We start from the raw sequence: 12,290 nt of genomic DNA, 5'->3' as shown, positions 1-12,290 counted from the left end.
TCCCATCCCACCCCCGTGCTCTTGTCTAGCTCAGCCCTACCCACTCTCGACTCTGTGTTCTCACGTAAACCTTCCTCTCCCTGGGGAACCTCCCCATTCATGTGTTCTCGCAGTGCTCTGCCTGATTAGTTCCACTCCGCACTGGAACGGAACCTCCCTGAGGACAGCGGCCCCGGCTGTGTGATTTGTGCGTGTAGCCGGTGCCTGGCACACACAGACGCCTGAATGAGTATGGCTGTGAGTGAGTGGGTCTCAGTGGGCCGCTCACTTGTATTCGAAGTTTGCTCTCTCCTGGGGGTAGCTCATTTTTCTTAGGCCTCAGGCACCAAGGCTGATGAGGTCATTGGCACCTGCTAAACTGCATAGATGACCAGTTAAAAACTAAAGTAGAGGATTTCCCTGGTGGACCAGTGACTAAGACTCCACACTCCCAATGCTGGGGGCCCAGGTTCAGTCCCTGGTCAGGAAACTAGATCCCACATGCCACGACTAAGACTTGATGCAGCCGAATAAATAACTATTAAAAAAAACTAATAACACTAAGGCAAAGGAATATACTACCTTAAAAAAAATAAAAATAAAAAGTGCTCATACTTTATATACCTGCTGTTCTGTAACCTGAGATAAGAACTGAATAGAAGAAATTATTTTGTCCTGAAAGGCAGGTGGCCCTGGGGCCCTCCTGGCCATCTAGAAATGACCCCAGCATATCAGATCATCTTGGATCCCCTATTCCAAGTCAGTCAGCCAGTCATTCTGGTCCAGTCTCAGGCATGTCATCCTTGCAGGGTGTAGTGTCGTGCCCTGGGCCCAGGGAGCTCTGGAAGGGTGTGTAAGGACAGCGTGGGGACTGAGCCGCGGCAGGTAGCCCGGGGCCGCCTCCGCCGTGCTGTTCCTGGCAGGCCGTGGGGCAGGTTGCAGGTGCATGTTGGTAGCCGGCAGAGCTGGGGTGTTGGGCTCTGACCGCTGGCTCTTCGCATGCAACCGGAGTAACCTGCTGGTCTCGTGAGAACTTGAGTGTCAACTCCCCAGTGAAGAGACTGGAACTGTGGCCTGGAGGGTGTGCCACAGAAGCCCACCGTCTTTAACTCTCTCCTCCGTTTCTCTTCGTAACCCTGTTCTCACTACAGCAAAGTGCCCACGTTTGTTCGAATGCTGGCCCCAGAGGGAGCCCTGAATATACATGAGAAAGCATGGAATGCCTACCCTTACTGCAGAACCGGTGAGTGTAGACCCACCGTGGATGCAGGGTGTGGTCAAGTAGGCCTTGGGTGGCAGTGAATTGGGGTTTTGTCTCCTGTCTTCATTTTCCAGACTAAGCCAGTGGAAGGATGAGCTTGGGGTCTCTCTACAGGCTGGTGGTGAGTGGCAGTGTTGTCTAGCGCGATTTGGCAGCCAGCTGGGTGGGAACCACCAAGTAGCCTCAGCCCAAGGTGGCACGGAACTAGTCCCTCCTATTTGGGGATGGTTTTTACTCATTGCAAAAGTAATGTCCTCTGGGTGGGTTTCGGAGAAGACATACAAACAGAAGAAAGTAATCACCTGTGTCCTTCCATTTCCTAGGCACTGTTAGCATTTTAGTGTCTTTGTTTCCTATCCTTTTTTAAAATGCTTTTATATACGTGTGTGTGTATGTGTGTGTGTGTGTGTGTGTGTGTATAAAGCCTCCAGACATGTTTTCCAGACAAATTTTGGGTCAAATTTTACTAATTATCAACTTGCCCGTTTTTACTCAGTAAATGGAAAACCTATTTTCTGTCACTACCCATAGTCTATTTTTAAAAATTGGTTAATGGTTGCACAGAATTCCATTGTTTGAACATGTTAGGGTCTTTTTACACCCCTCCCTTATTGTTAGATGGCTGAAATTTCCAGTCTTAATGGTATATATTCATGTTTGGCTTGAAAGCAGCAATGAGGTTCAGGGGCTCTTGAGAGAGGCCGTCCAGGACATCCCTGGTGGTCCGGCGGTTAACACTGCGTGCTTCCACTGTGAGGGTCATGGGCTCAATCCCTGATCGTAGGAAGTAAGACCCTGCGTGCCGTGTGGCCAAAAGATTTTTTTTTTTTTTTTTAAAGAGAGGGGCAGTCATAGAAAAGAGCCTGTTAGGGTTACCTTCTTGCCTGGGGGAAGGAACAGGCTTGTACACCAGAAAACGTAGCAAGGAAAACCCTGATATTATTGGAGAAGTTTTAAAATTAGCCCAATGTGTGATGACAAAGGATTCAGAAACAGCTATGCCCCAAGTATGTTATGTAACACCTGCCATCCTCACACCAGATTTGAGGAGAGGAGGCCCAGCGAGCGGGAGATCGCTGTTAAAGAGCCATGAGTCAGCACCTTCCCCTCGACCAGCATGTGCTATAGTTGAAGGTGGGAGTGGGAGCGGAAGGCTCCTCTTAATCTTCATTAGTCGCGTCTCTGGGTTTTCTAGACATTCTGGGATTCCCTTTTCAGAATTCCTAAGTCATAAGGGTTGTTTTGAAGTAGACCTCTTGGATAGCCCATGCTGTTACTGATGCATATCCTAGGTGGGGGTTCCCTTGAGGTCCCTGGAACTTGACTGTGAGTTACGAGGATTTCCCTTCAGCCAGTCTGCATTTGTTGGTGAAGACAGTCTGGCTGTGGGGTCCTCCTGCCAGCCCCTGCTTACATGTACTATGACACTTATCTGTCTCGTTTGTGGGGACCCAGCACTCCCTAGATTGTATCTGATGAGGAAAATGTGTGTGGTCCTCATCCTGTTGAGGGAATGACTGCCGTCTAGAGACAGGGTCATTGCTCTCTGGTCATTGTTCATTCAAGAACCTTGTATCAGGAGATGCTCAGTCATTGGTGGGGCCTGGCATGTGGAATGCTTAGAGTTTTATTGCTATAGCTGAAAACGCAAACATCGATGTTCCCTAAGCATCAGACAGGAAGCTGTTCAATTCTTGGAAAAGAGGCACACGCACACTTTTTTAAAAGACACACAGTGTGCACCATGGCTGCGTGCGTCTGGCCTGGGGCCAAGGGTGAATTTTCCTGATGTCTCAGAGAGTTGCATTGAGCATGCGTCATAAGAACCTTGGCCAGCTTGGCATAAAGGAGGCAAGTGGGCAGTGTGGACTGCTGCGTGCCTGGGGCGGGGTTCTGGGTTCACAGCTTGTGCCCGCTGAGCCGCTGCTGTCCTCTGTAGTTCTGGGGAAAGTGAGCTACGGCTGACAGGCGCATTTTTCTAGACGCCTTATGTTCATTAGCATCTTGTTCTGATCCGTGGCCAAAAGAAGAAAACCAATTTCTAAATACCCCATGGAGAGGAGAGGCAGGGATTGAGGGAGGGGAGGTTGGCTTCTTCAGTGGGTGCTGACTTTACATTCAGAACCCACCATCATGCACTGTGAGTGGCTTGAATCTTAGATCTGTTCAGTTAGACATGGGTCTTTTAAAAAGAGCTCTGAACAAGGAAGGCTGTGTCCAGTTCCTGCTGGGGACTGGTGGGAGAAAGATTATTAGTTTAGAACTCTTAGGCTGGCCTAAGCAGATCAGAGTTTGAAGTGAGAGGGGTAACGGAGCATGGAGCGAGATTCCACATGCCTTTTGGAAGGTTCTGACCTTGTTCTGAGTAGAAGGAAGATGGATTTGCAATATTCTGCTTGTTCTCACCTCTTTCTGTCCTCTTACCCTTATTTCTCTCTATGTCTTATCCCCCGATGCTCATGAGTTGGGACGTGAGGAGAGGGTAAGATGGGCCGGGGCCTGTGAATGATAGCAGGAAGAGACACTTGCTTTCAGCAGCACAGCAACTGAAACCAGAATGATTCTGAGTTTAGCATGATCCCTGTGCAAGTGACACGCAGATTCATGAAGCACTCCGTGAGAAAAGGAAGGAAAGTAGGGAGAGGGAAATGAATGTTTCTCCTCCTGCCTCTCCCTCCAGCCTTAACCCTGTCTGAATACAGTCTCAATAAAGCCATAGTTTTAGGAGAATTTCTGCTTTGTTTTGTTTTTTGCTACACCACAGAGCATGTGGGATCTTAGTTCCCTGTCTTGGGGTTGAACCTGTGCCCCTTGCCTTGGAAGCATGGGAAGGACCTTACTGGTCTCATTGGAGAGCCCTGTTTTCCAACTGCAGAGGGTTTCCTGAGGCTCTTCCAGACTACCTAGGGTTGCAGTTTGAAGAAAAGAGAACTGTCTGAGTGCAGAGGTGTTTGGAAGCAGGGAGGATGGAAAAGATTAGGGAGGATTGTCTGTTCACCCACGTTAGCATGAAAGGCCATTAAGGGGGGTCATCACCCTTGTACATTCACAATTTGTCAGAACTGAGTGGATCTGCTTCTCAGGATCCTAGAAAGAGCTGATATCCAAAGACATCCCCCACCCCTGCCCTCCCCAAAATGCCAAAATATTAAGTTATACTGAAATACAAAATGACTAATGAAACCAGATATTCCTGTTTGCCAAGTAGGACTTTCTTGGCAAAGTCTAGTGGGCTCATCTACTCGGGAAACCAAATTCCAGCGTGTAGTGGAGAACATCATCCACTTGCTCAAGTGATCAGACCCTCATGTCTATTGATCAGCACATTCCATCCTGGCAGAGGCCAGACGAGGAGAAGGCTGCTCAGGGAGCATAGACTCAGAATCGGGTGGTTTGTCGGAGAACCCTGGTGATGTGTGTCATCAGACCAGGCCAACCTGACACTCAGGGTGGGGCTGCTAGACAGGCCTCGTACAGCGCCAGAGAACTGCTGCCAAGCTGGCCTCTTTGGACTCACCCTTGATGGATATTACACCCATCATTTCCTTTTTTTAAAACGAGTAACAGGGCAGTTATTTCAATAAGCCGTTTAGTTATCATCTTGATCTGTTGCTTTCTTCCAAGTAACTTCCGTTGGATTCAGGGAGGTTACTGAGATCGTCTCTTGGGTTGTTTCTTTTTCTTTCTCTCCTTCCTTTTTAAACAGTTTTCCCCTTATTGATTTTACTGGAGTGTAGCCGGTTTACAGTGCTGTGTTAGTTTCAGGTATGTGTACAGCATAATGATTCTGTTATACATCTACAGATACTCTTTCTTGTTCTGATTCTTTTCCCGCGTGTTATTACAGAATATTGAGTAACATTCCCTGTGCTATACACCTGGTCCTTGTTGGTTATTCTTGGGTTGTTTCCATAGGAGGTGGATCTTATCCCTTATATTTCAACTTGTCCTCATCTCAGTCTCAGAGGTAACCTTAGTTTCAGTTTTGGAGTCAGGGAGCTTGACTATTACCCCCGTGTGCCGTCAGAGGGGGCAGTGGTGGCATCTGTCCGAAATTGCACCAACTCCTAAATTCAGAGAGTACAGAATGATCTGAGCTGCGGTCAGGAGGAGAGCAAGTCCGTTCCCCAGTGACATTAGAGCTGCCGTCATTTTCTCTGATAAATAATTGAATGGTGCTTTCCGAGGGGGTCTCATTACAATGAGCAGGAGTGTGGCGGGTGAGAGGTTTGGTTACCGTGACAGGAAGGATGCAGAGGGCAGATAGACAGTGCCTGGCCTACAGGGCCCTGCCCTGTACCCCTGGAAGCAGGGGGCGGGCGGGAGGAGGGGGACAGCAGGGAATGGTCTGACAGCAGAGCCGTGGATCTCAGTGCTTCAGCTCATCAGGGCTGCTCCTTGTCCTTGCCCAGCCGGGAATGGTCCCGAGGAGCCAATAGTGGCATCTCTTTAGTGAAATCCCATATTTAGCCTTCAGGGACTTGTGTATGAGTAAAACTCGGAGGTTGGTGCATTTGAGGTCCCAAATGCACTTGCTGGGATTTGGAGGGTAACTGTGGCATAAGCCCCAGGGAGTGCAAAAGTCTTTGCTTCCATGGTCCCAGGGTGAGGGGTGGATATTTTATTCATCTTCATTAATCTTTTTCTCTCTTCTTTCCATGTCCTTGCTGTGGAGCAGTTATCACAGTAAGTATTTTCAGGGGCATTGGGACTGTAGATGATTTATAAGGAAAGGAGAAAGAAAAATGGAGCTGCCCTGGGGCCTCCTGGATATTCCTGTCTTTGTCCTGGGTGACGTTTGGGGCTTTTGAGGCTTCATCCTTTCGGTCCTGATGAGGAGCTTGTTAACTGGCACCGTCCCCTCCTTCTTGAAGCTGCATTGGCAGGTGTCTTTGTAGGTGCTGCAGTAGTCAGGACTGTGGAGTCCCAGCCCCAGGTCCCCCATGTACAGAGTGACGCATGGCTCTCCCCTGCTCGCCCCGGGCCTGGCCTCCTCAAGGCTTCACAGAAAACTCCAGTGCCGCTGACCCGATCAGGGCGTTCCCATTTGGGCATCTGTTGACCCAGTGAGCACTGGCGCTAGGCAGAACTGTGGCATCAGCCTGGTTTCTTCTCCTTGCCCAGCCCCTCTGTCAGTGCCCCCTCCTGTCCTACCTGCAGCATCCTCGTCTAGGGAAACACAGGAAGTGTCGGGGAGCCTGATTCCCACTGAGGAGGTAGGGGGTTAACATGTTCTTCCTTTAAGTAGTTCCAGGTTTTAAAAAGCACTAAGGGAAGAAGATGGTAATTAGGAATGAAGGCTTAAATGGCTGAGAACTTCAGGGCTCAGCAAAAGGCTGGCTGGTGGCGGGGGAAGGGGGGCAGCACGCTTGGACGGCCAGGAAGTCTTCCCGTGCTCTTCCCACGCTGCCAGCCAGCCTGCACACCCTGCGCATGAGCTGAACGGCAGAGATACGTGGGTTAAGCACGTGCATTTTGAAGTCAGACGAAACTGAGTTTGAGGCCCAGGTCTGTGGTTATCTCTGTGGCCTTGGGAAGTCTGCTCGGAACCTCACTTTGCTCGGATGTGAGGTGAGGGTCCTCACAGGCTGGGGTGAGGACTGAGTGAGGTGCCGTGCGCCTGGCCTACTGCGGGCTCCTGGTACAGTGAGCTGTCAGGACAAGGCAGAGGCCGGGGTCCCTGCCTGCCTTGAGCGGGTGGCGAGGGGTGGCTGCTCTGCAGCTGTGAGCCGAGTGGCTGCAGGTGTCCTCTCCACCTCCCACAGAACGAGTACATGAAAGAAGACTTTCTGATTAAAATTGAAACCTGGCACAAGCCCGATCTTGGGACCCTGGAGAACGTAAGTAGCACTTCCCAAGCCCCCCGAGGGCTCCAGGGCTCAGGACAGGGTGCTGAGACTCTATCCCTGCCAAAGGGTCTTCACCGCGGTCTCCTTTTTCTTGGCCAGGAAGCTTGCAGCCTGTGCCTAGATCTGTCCTACCAGCATGGGATTGCTCTGTCTCTACTCTGAGAAATATGATCTCCAAGATGCTTTCCAGGACCTTCTGCTAGTGCTGAGATTGGTCTAAAATGCAACTCCTGGCACAGAAGAGCTGAAGTTTTATAACATCAAAATGAGCGAACCCCCTGACCACCCAGTGGTTAGGACTCGGCACTTTCACTGCCTGGGCCTGAGTTCAATCCTTGGTCAGGGAACTAAGATCCCACGAGCCACGTTGTGCAGTGCCCCCCCACACCCCTGATAAAAAGCCTATCAAAATTACAGCCTCTGTAGAGCACAATTTGCCAGTAACTCCTCAGATTTAAAATATACCTGTCCCTTACTCCAGCAATTCCACACCTAGGAATTTATACTATAGTTATATTTTCATATATGTGAAATAACAATATACAGGGAGATTCATCGCTGCATTCTTGGTGTTTGTTCAGTCACTACATCATGTCCAACTCTTTTGTGACTCCACAGACTGTAGCCTGCCAGGCTTCTCTGTTCGTGGGATATCCCAGGCAAGAATATTGGAGTGGGTTGCCATTTCGTCCTCCAGGGACTCTTCCCAGCCCAGGGATCAAACCAAAGTCTCCTGCATTGTCAGGGGGATTCTTTACGACTGAGCCATTCTTGGTGTAGCCAAGGGTTAAAAACAACATAAGAGCCCACCAGTGGGATCCTGTTAAACATTGTGCAACCATGTAGCTGTTTATTATGCAGCCATTAAAAAGAGCACATAGGGAACAGTCTTCAAGAGATATTGTTCAGTGGGGAAAAAAAGGATGTAAAATATGTGCTACCTTCTGTATTAAAAGAAAATCTCTGCAGTGGTGGTGCCTGGGAGCTGACTGAGAGACATGCAAGAGAAAGAGTTACTTTTTATCATATCCTTTTGTACCCTTTGAACTTGTATCAGAATTTCGTATCTCATACCACCTCTTTGAGTTAGTTAATTTTTATCTTTTTTTAAGATATTTTACTTTTTTTTAATGTGGACCATTTCTGAAGTCTTCCTTGAATTTGTTACAGTGTTGCTTCTGTTGTTTTTTATGTTCCGGTTTTTTGGCCATAAGGTATGAGGGATACTAGCTCCCTGGATTGCAAGGCAAAGTCTTAACCACTGGCCCACAGGGAAGTTCCAAGTTAGTTATTAATAATTTTTAAGAGCATCAAAATAAGCAGTATATGGCTAAGCAGGCAGCATCCTCACAAGAGGAATATGCAGTCTTTACAAAAGGGGAACATAGGGAAATAAAGAAGGTGCTGGGGGAGCCTGGAGAGTGTCTTGGGCTGCTGCAGTCATATTTAGCTTGAAAAATCAGAGCATTAGTTCTCAAAGGTATGTCCACTTAAAATTCGTTCACCCTCCCACTCCTTTGGATAGTTTTATATGTACTGGTAGGAATCTCATGACTATGGCTATGGGAACAGCTGCTGTTAGATGTCCATTCTGGGTAAAGGCTGTGGTAGCTATTAAACTGTGCATAACGAGTGGTCACCCTTGTTCCTGCAGGTGCATAAATTGGAGCCTGAGGCGTGGAAACATGTGGAAGTTGTGTATATAGACATTGCAGATCGAAGCCAAGTGCTTAGCAAGGTAGGGACTATTCAGCTGTGTGGGTGGCCTCTGAGATGCAGAAGTCACTTATGTCAGAGAAACCAAGGAATCATACCAGCTTGAGTCAAAGGGAAGTTCTCTCTTGAGAATTTTATTTTCTAAATGAGTGTTAACAATCACCTTATCTTGACTTGGGGATACCACCAGGCAAATAGTGGCCCAGATACACAGTCTTGTGCTTCTTGGCCTAATATCCCCACTGCTATCCTCAAAAGATGAGTGGATTTAAAACAAAAACAAAAAAACAAAAACTTTTCATTGAAGTATAACATATATAGCAATGTGATAGATCCTAAGTGTGCATCTGTATACCTCACACTGAACATCCCCAGATGTTTCTCAGACAGAAACACTAGCCCAGAGTATGGCCCTTTGAGTATTTTGTCAATTCTTGTTGTTTCATGCGAGTGGAGAGAAGCAGAGGTAGGGAAGGTTTAATAAATAATCTCCTTCACTTTGGAAGATGCTTTACCACTGTATGTGTATGCATGTGATTGGATATCTTTGTTATTTTTGATAAGTAGATACTATAAGGAGTTTGGTTTTTCCCTTGCCCACATTAGTTAATGCAGAGAAACAGCCCAAGAGTAAACTTTTGTTACTGTTAATTAACACACAGCATTGACTGCAATTTAAATCAGTGAAGGGAGATAGACAGTAGTACACAAGAGGATAAAGTCAATACATTAAACATTTCCAATAACGATTTTATTAAAACAAGGCAGTTTAAAAACAAAAACAGAACAAGCCAGAGAGAGGTGGGACTGGAAGATTTCAGAAACAACTGGCTGGTTGCTCTCAGCTCCAGCTGCTGTTTTAGAATTACCTGTTTTTTAAAATTACCCTGCGTTGTTCAAGGGTCAGCTGTGTTTTGAAAACACCTTCCCTGGTGCTCTGGATGTTCACTCCAGGTTTCAAATCCCCATCTTAACCAGTGGAAATCCAGGCCTGCTCACACAGTCTGGTAAAACTGAAAACAAGCCCTGGCAGACAAAATCACAGAGAGCTCTCCTCAGAGGCAAAAGTAAACAGTTCTATATCTTGTTTATAGACTTTCCCATGTTTTCTTTGTGCCAGAAGCATCAAGAATGGTATGAACTGTACTGTGGTGGAAAATCTGATCTCTTTCTCTCTTCTCCACCCACCCCCTCCCCCAACTTCTGACAGGATTACAAGGCAGAAGAGGACCCAGCAAAATTTAAATCTATCAAAACAGGCCGAGGACCCTTGGGCCCCAATTGGAAGGTGCAGTTCACACTCTCACCACCAGGGGGTGCTGGGGCCAGTGTGGTTGGGCCTCCCTCCTGGAGGTGGGGAACTGGGGGGCGGGGTGGGGGGGGGTGTCGCGCAAGGGAGAGCCAGAGGTCGGCTCTCTTAGTTACCTGTCTGCCTGTGGGTGTGTTTCTAATACAGCAAGAACTTGTAAATCAGAAAGACTGCCCATACATGTGTGCATACAAACTGGTTACTGTCAAGTTCAAGTGGTGGGGCCTGCAGAACAAAGTGGAAAACTTTATACATAAGGTAAGTGGCCAGGGTGGGAGGCCTTCCAGTGTGTTGGTGGGGGGTGTTTTGCCCAAGAGAAGATCATACAACCCATGTGGCTTGTATCCTAGGTTGGCCAGCATCAGGATGTTTAGGTCTGATTTCCCAGACCCCCACTTCCTCTTGCACCAGACTCTTAGAGATTAACGCTGTTCATCCAGGGGAACCACATGCAAATGGGAAGGCAACTGAGGCAAAAGAAGGAAATAGGAGGGGGCTTGTTATGATTAAATGGCAAATAAAACTCAGGATCTTTGCTTGACATCAAAAGGCAAAAAGTACTATGGACCAAATTCTCCAGTACCCTGAATTACTGAACTAGATAAATCTAAGGCTTTTTTTTTTTTTCCCTTTTTTTTTCTTAGCAAGAGAGTATCAGACAAAAATAATAACATGTGTAAATGGGAGACCCAGGAAAACAGTAACTTGCCCCAGTGGCACCTAAGAAGTTTCTATATCCTTCTCTCTGATGTGTGAGAGTCTGGTAAAATTGAGCAACATTTCATAGCTGCTGGCCAGTTTTATTTACTTATTTTTGGCCATGCCATGCAGCACACGTGATCTTAGTTCCCTGACCAAGGATCGAACCCAAGCCCTTGGCAGTTGAAGCACAGAGTCCTAACCACTGGACTGCCAGGGAATCCTTCTGCTGCTAGTCAGTTTTAACCTGGTCTTTAGGCTCCAGAGACAAGGAAGAAACTTGGCACAGTCGTTTGGGGATCTTGGCTCATGGATTGCCTGTCTTGGCCTGACAAGGCGCTTGCCTTGTCTTGGGGCAAGCTAGGCACCACCCTCTCCCCGGGGGCTTGACTTGAGGCCATACCCATCAGAAATGTGGAGGCAAGGGTCACTGACCTGAGGGATTGGAGGACCGATCCAGATCAGCCAGTAGGGTACCTACAACTCCTCCCCCAACCTTCCCAGTACAGTGTGGGTGCTGGCATGGAGGGTGTGGGCAAGAGGGCTGCCACAGCAGCCCACACCTTCCGGTTCTAACTTGGGTCCCTCCTTTTTATAGCAAGAGAGGCGTCTGTTTACAAACTTCCACCGGCAGCTGTTCTGTTGGCTGGACAAGTGGGTCGACCTGACGATGGATGACATTCGAAGGATGGAAGACGAGACAAAGAGACAGCTGGATGAGGTACGTGGGAGGCCCGAGGAGGCTCCGGGGCTGTCCGCTAGGAGACTGTCGTGCTGGGCAGCTCACTGAGGGCACCGTCCTGTGGTTCTAGGAGCATGTCAGCGTCCACTGTGGGTAAGGTCTAATGCCAGGCGATATGGGAACTACAAGGAAGAAAGCAGCCTGTGCTCTTGAACTTGCAGTCTAGTCGAGGTCTTGGCATATCCAGAGAGACAGATATGGCGGGCTGTGCTGAACGCCAAGTGAGTAACACAGTTGCCGCAACGGCCCTCCAGAGCCGCGTGGGGGAGCCGTGCTGGGCTGCAGAGGCGGAGGTGGCCCCGGGAGGCGGAGGCAGGCCGGGCTGGTCCACGAATAGCACGCACGGAACCCACAGAGGACAGCGGTGGAATGCACACCACAACCCCTTTTTAACGGTGTTGGAGCTATTATAGAGTTTGGAGCCTTTGCCCCTGCCTTTTTTTTTTTTTCCTGGCTTGGCCTGGTTCCCAGAAGGAGAGCTACCTGCTGTTCCATGTGATCCTGAAGACCTAGCACCCCTCTTGCCTCCTTTGAGGAATTTGGGGCTGCTTGCCTACAAGACTCCCTCTGAGGAGACTGTTAGTAAATAGCACTCAGGCACCCACCAGTGTGAGGCATCATTCGGAGGGCTTCTCCAGGTCTCGGCCCATCTCCTGTGGTTCTCACAACCCCTGTGAGGGGGTGCCGCTGTTACCCACACTCAGGTGAGGAGATAGAGGCCCTGAGAGTTCAAGG

The 12,290-nt window shown here is 48.6% G+C and overlaps 1 protein-coding gene across 1 annotated transcript in view; it reads left to right on the top strand.

The window, feature by feature from the left end:
* Window positions 1–12,290, top strand: part of PITPNA (phosphatidylinositol transfer protein alpha) — a 35,647-nt gene that overhangs the window by 11,010 nt on the left and 12,347 nt on the right. The window contains exons 4-10 of the mRNA XM_069603104.1: window positions 1,131–1,222; window positions 5,919–5,926; window positions 7,006–7,080; window positions 8,744–8,827; window positions 10,016–10,093; window positions 10,262–10,372; window positions 11,412–11,534. Of these exons, the coding sequence (XP_069459205.1) occupies window positions 1,131–1,222; window positions 5,919–5,926; window positions 7,006–7,080; window positions 8,744–8,827; window positions 10,016–10,093; window positions 10,262–10,372; window positions 11,412–11,534 (571 nt within the window). The remainder of the gene's footprint in view (window positions 1–1,130; window positions 1,223–5,918; window positions 5,927–7,005; window positions 7,081–8,743; window positions 8,828–10,015; window positions 10,094–10,261; window positions 10,373–11,411; window positions 11,535–12,290) is intronic.

The sequence above is a fragment of the Ovis canadensis genome, chromosome 11, assembly GCF_042477335.2.
Source record: "Ovis canadensis isolate MfBH-ARS-UI-01 breed Bighorn chromosome 11, ARS-UI_OviCan_v2, whole genome shotgun sequence".
Taxonomy (NCBI): domain Eukaryota; kingdom Metazoa; phylum Chordata; class Mammalia; order Artiodactyla; family Bovidae; genus Ovis; species Ovis canadensis.
This window is presented reverse-complemented; position numbering and strand designations above follow the sequence as displayed.